Genomic DNA, 5,692 nt, shown 5'->3' with positions numbered 1-5,692 from the left:
GATTTGTCTTGGCTCTTCTCTCAAGTGGGTTTATAGGGGCAAGCTAGTTTTATAATTAAAAAGAAAGGTCTTAGATGTGTTGTAGCTTCTTCTGGAGATTGAGCAGTTGAGTTCATTTGATTTTTATCGACAAATGGTAGTGCTTTGGTGAGTTATTGATTTTCTGACATGGGTTTCTGTTGATTCTTTGTTTTTTTTCCTATTTTCCTTTTTTCCGGTGTAGGAGTTGGTGGTATTCGTATCTTTTGGAGCCCTTGTGGTGGCTATTCGTATCTTTTGGAGCCTCTATTGATTCTTTGCATTTGCTCCAGCTGTTCTAGGACTAGGAGTCTGGATTTTGCAGTGACCCTCGGGGATTCGAGTCTCCGATGAGAAATTCATCCTCGTCGAAGTCGGGGATGGAGGAAGATTCTTTTCCCTAATAGGGATCGGGGACAGGGATGGGGGGGGGGGGTTGATTTGGTGTCAGGGTTGGGGATGGGGAAGTAATCCCTGCCCCATTGCCATTCCTACTTAAAGTAAATATCAAATGAGAAGCTAAGAGAACCTAGGGTGACTTTGGCTTAGTCAGTACAAGCCGGAGCTCACAACCTCTTGCAACTTTACATTTGGAATATCTCCCATTACATAAATCAATACTTACGCTTCAAAAACTAAAAAGACTGTTTGAACGGATTTTGCACTCACTGAAGCCCAACTCCACTAGGGTTTTTATTACCCATGGGCCACGGGAGAATACCTTCTTTCAACACATAGCTCTTTATTAAATAAAACAACAAAGACTTATCTTACACAAGTTCGGCTTATAAAGGCAAAACCCCTTCGACTAACCTTTATAACCTTACATTAAGAATATCTCCATACTTCTATGCTTCATTAAGAATTCAAAAAGATGATTGAAACGGTGTGAGAATCTCATCTTACACGGAAAAACTTTGGCCATTGGGAACCAACCCAACAATCTATGCTGTTAAGAATAAGGATGACAATTTTCTCCATCCATGACTAGAATGAGAATTGTTTGCCCCACCCTAACTCTAATTATATATATTTAAAATATTATTTATAATTTAAAACTTTAAATTATTTTAAATAAATTTACTTTTAAAAATACTATTATCTAAAAAATTTTTAGATATTCAAGTCCGCATAGGAAAACATCGGAGATCAAGGATAATAGACAAATTTTATCCCGATGAAGATTGGGGACAGAAATAGGATTAATTAAATATGATCCCACCCTGAACCCAAAACATTTTTGAAAATGCCACGTTACCATAAAGTGGGGTAAAATAATAAGGGGTTTTTATAGTTCAGTCCACCCCTAGGGTGAAGCTGATGAACTATTAATGCTAAATTCAGAGAATAAGGGTTCAGCCCAGGGTCAGGCTTAAATTAGGATAAATGCCAACTCAGAATTTATAAAGGGGGTATTTGACATTTTAAATGTTTAAAGTTCTGCAGTAAAATTCAGAAATCTGCTTTCAAATTGTGAGGTGGAGGATTGCAGTCCACACTTATCCCAATTGCCCCTTAAGGATAAACATGGGTGTGAACCGATGATCGTCCGGTCTAAAAACGTTCTCAAAAGCAACAGCCAAAGCTAACTCCTTACCGAAACCGGATTCAGCAAGTGTGAAGACCCGTTCGAACAATCTTTATAGATTCCCAATGCAAGGCTGAAGCCGATCTCCTCCTTACACAGAAGGAAGAACATCACAGTTTTGTGACACCTGTCAAAATTTTCAAAGAAAATAAAACCAGCCGGATATTTATTGGGAAAATAGTATATGGGCACAAAGTAAATGATTTTAATTATAATGGGAGGACAGATGGCACAAAACTGTGATGTGTCATGTTCGGCGTACCACACAGCGACTGCGCACCAGGGAAAAGGGAGTGTTTCGTATTTCGAACTCATTTAGTCATTTTCCTTCCCGGGACGCTTTGCTTTTTATTCAAAACAAAACTTTAAAACGTCATTACTCATTAGTTTGGAGTTTACTCCCCCTAAAACTATCACATGACAACGTAACAGACCATCTCATCATGATTCATGATTGTTGATTGATGCACAGCTACGAATATTTCTAATTTCTATTTTATTTATACTTTCTGTGAGAAAAAAAAAATACACAGAGAGAGAGAGAGAGAGAGAGAGTGATAGAGAGAGATTCATTCACTTCAAGAACCGAACCAGCGAGAAGAACTGGATTCCTCCATTCACAATTTCGCATCCACAACTACCAGCCATCAACTGTATCATTTTTCTTTTCCATATTTTGTTTCTTCCTTCTCTTCTTTTGTTTTCCTTCCATGTCCCAACCACACTCACCAACCCTCTCCTCCCACTTTCCCTCCCAGAGGAGAGGAGCTTCAGCTTCACCCTACCAATTTCAAGGATTAACTAAAAACCTAAAAAATAATTATAAAATTAAAAAACAACGATCGCGGTTCGCGCGGGATCTTTCTTTTTTTATATGTAACGATAGAAAAGACTGTATTGCTACGTGTCACGCCTGAGATCGATTACGACTACGCTCACGTTGTCCGTACTATTCCTCGCCAGGGCCAGCTTCGTGAGCAACATTGACGCGTCAGAGCACGCCTTGTCGGAGCTTTCTCCGGCCACCCCTTCATTCACTTCGTTCCCCGGAGACACGGGCGGAGACGGTGCCTGCCCGCCCAGGCACATGCGAGCTATGCTACACGCGGTGTCGCTCGACACCACGTCCCACAGTCCGTCGCTTGCCAGAATTAGGCACTCGTCCTCGTCCGTCCGATCCGTTACCGTTACCTCCGGTTCCGATATCACGTATGGCTTCAAGTAATTGTCTCCTGCGTACAACCACCGTAAGCGAAATGGCACAATGAACTGCATTGCACAGAAATTACAACCTAAAGAACGAAGCTTCCCAAATGGCTTACCGATTGCTCTGGACATAGCTAGAACTCCGAGAACCCGTGGACCGTCCCAGTATATTACGCGGCCTCCAGCTGCTTGGATTCGAAGCAGTTCATCTGGTCGATCAGGCTGTCCACAACAGTAACAAAGTTGATTAACAATCATCTAGTCCCTAATTGCCCAGCTTCAACTTCGTAAATCTACAAAACAGAATAATAGAACAACCCATCAACGACAGAGACGCTCCGATCTAGCCCATCCGAAAGGGATGGTCTGATCGAAATAACGTCGAATGACAGCCCCTAATAATCTCTCCCTCTGGCCCTCAGTCTGTCTCTGTAAGAAAGAAGTACAGCCTAGCTACATGGTGTGACTCGGTGAAGGTCTGAACTCTGAAGCCATCATGGACGATGGGACGGGAAGCAATTTCATAATTTCATTTTGCGCCGAACGGTATGCCTCCTGGCGCACTTTAGCAGTATGAAACCCGAAACAAAAAAAAGTCCCAACTCCAAGTGTTCCTGTACCAGCCGGAATACTCGGTACATCGAACTTTCAGATCTAAAGGACACCGCCAAGGAGGTAATCGACTATTTTGATTTGGGACAGTGATTCGAGTTGAATTTAAATGAAGAATACAGAAGGAACATTTGTCGCTCTGAGCCCTAACCTTATGATCAGTAGAGAGAGGGACGGCTTTGCGGTTGCGGCTCAGCACGGCGCGGGAGTCACCGCAGTTGGCGACGACAATTTTTTCCGGCGTGACTATGGCTACGACAGCTGTTGATCCTACGGCATCGCACTGCGGCGTCTGAAGTTCGCACCGGCAATTGGGATTCAACACCGCCTCGTAACCGACTAGTACCTCCTTGTCCATTCGAGAGAAGCTTCGCTCCATCGACTCCTTCCACTCGATAGATGCATAGCCGTTTTCTAGCTCTTCCTTTACCACCTCATGCATCCGTTCTTTACAAGACTTAGCCACCTACAAAAACGCAGAAATTGACATTGACGTCAGCCCTATGAAAGAAGAGACGGACAGAAAGGAAGAGAGATCATCTGCCATTCCAAAACGGAACTCGGATCATTACATGAGAGCACCCATGGCCGTCATAAACGCCGAAAAAATGCAATCCCCCCGGAGTCTGATGATCTCGACGGAAAAACGAAGGGTGGATTGCTACCGCATCTTCCATGTCTCTTCTCCGGCCGCAAACAGATGTCATACCGAACTTAGGATGTTGGTCCAAGAACAACGGCTCGACCAGAACAGGAGCCGGTGGCTCACTCGGCCCTGAGATTTCCTGCACCGATAACCGACCTGAACTCGAGTTAGAATTTGTGTCGGATTCAACGTCCTCCGCTGCCGAACGATGTTGTTGTACCCCATTCATGCCACAGTTCTCAACTGCGTTCTCGCAATCCCGCGGCGAAACGGCGGTAAAAACATCCAGTCTTGGGCGTTTCCGGCCATTCTCTTGTGATATGGACACGCCCGCTATGAACTTGAACCGTCGAATCTCCATCCTCCGGCGCCTTGCCGCTCGAGGATTTGGCTCGCACGGCGCTGCTGTTTCACTTTCACTAACAAATCCGCAACATATTTCCGCCATTACAGTTACTCCACTGACCTTGACAACAGCCGAAAAAGAGATGAGCCCTTAATACATAACAAGGAAGAAAGAAGAAAACCAGAAGAGCCTAAGCCTCCGCGTTTCCTCCCTCTGAAAGTATGAAAGCTTGAAACCCTACAACAGCAACAGCAGTATTTCCAAAATTGAGCTTTGGGCCTCGCCGGCTTTAAAATGAACTCTTCTCTGCTGGAGACGAAAACAGAGAGACATTGGGGATCACTCTCCGTCTTTAAATCGACTTCCACGGACGGCTTTGTACAGGGGGGGGGGCCTGCAACAGAGGAGGCCTTCTCCCTGGGCGAAGTAGCAACGGGCAGCTACCCGTCACCATCACGGGCATATCTCGACAAGTACAGTTGGTGTGACGTAGTGCTTCTATGCCTACATGAACGCATCTCCACCGTCCATGGATGCTCTTGTTTTCTCTCTCCTGCTTAAATGCCTAACGCGTGTTTGTGCTCGTTTGTTACGAGAAAACGTGGCTCAATTAGATTCCAACACGATAACTGAAAGACCTTCCTTTTCTAACACGCATGTGGACCTGGGTGACCCCCTCCTGGAATTCGCTTTTTAGCAGCTTCTTATTATGTCCTTGGTAATTTAATGAGCAAAGATGTTAGATGTCGACACTTGGCTAAATCCTAGCCTACTAGATCGGGAAAGTATTTGATTAATCGCCCTTTATTGCCCCCCTCCTGTTGTTTGATTGAAAAAGTGGACCTATTTTACCAAAAATGGATTAGAAGAGTCTACGTAACGGTTGCAAATTTTGACACTTATGGGCCCACATGCCTACATCAAAGACGCTTTCTGAATATCTAGGGTCCTTGGGCATAACACGTGTCCGTATGGATATGTTTCCGAGACGCGACCTCGTTCCTAGCGCATTACACGTTCGAACATCAGGTTTCGCGGTTTAAATGCGTTGTCGTTACGGATTTCCCTTTCAAGTTCAAAGAAAGGGCCAGTCCACAGATCGAGAAGGGAAATTATGCAGGGGTTTTCCGAGTTTTAACCGTTAGATCGGGAGTGAAGTTCCTGTTCGAATATGGGGATCTAACGGTTAAGGGGTCAGCATGAGGTTGCTCTTGTGGTTCATTATATTATACAAAAAATTTAAAAATTTATTTAAATAAAAAATAGATTCAATAGA

At 44.1% G+C, this 5,692-nt stretch overlaps 1 protein-coding gene across 1 annotated transcript; it reads right to left on the bottom strand.

The window, feature by feature from the left end:
• Positions 1 to 2,085: 2,085 nt before the first annotated feature.
• Positions 2,086 to 4,870, bottom strand: LOC104597107 (protein phosphatase 2C 37-like). The gene is made up of 4 exons (XM_010258511.3): positions 3,997 to 4,870; positions 3,576 to 3,890; positions 2,929 to 3,034; positions 2,086 to 2,838 (listed from the first exon to the last, which is right to left on the bottom strand). Exons 1-4 carry the CDS (start codon positions 4,516 to 4,518, stop codon positions 2,507 to 2,509), a joined length of 1,275 nt encoding a protein of 424 aa, XP_010256813.1. The 5' UTR covers positions 4,519 to 4,870; the 3' UTR covers positions 2,086 to 2,506.
• Positions 4,871 to 5,692: the final 822 nt, after the last annotated feature.

This window comes from Nelumbo nucifera, chromosome 2, assembly GCF_055504915.1.
Source record: "Nelumbo nucifera cultivar China Antique chromosome 2, China Antique-T2T, whole genome shotgun sequence".
Taxonomy (NCBI): Eukaryota; Viridiplantae; Streptophyta; class Magnoliopsida; order Proteales; family Nelumbonaceae; genus Nelumbo; species Nelumbo nucifera.
This window is presented reverse-complemented; position numbering and strand designations above follow the sequence as displayed.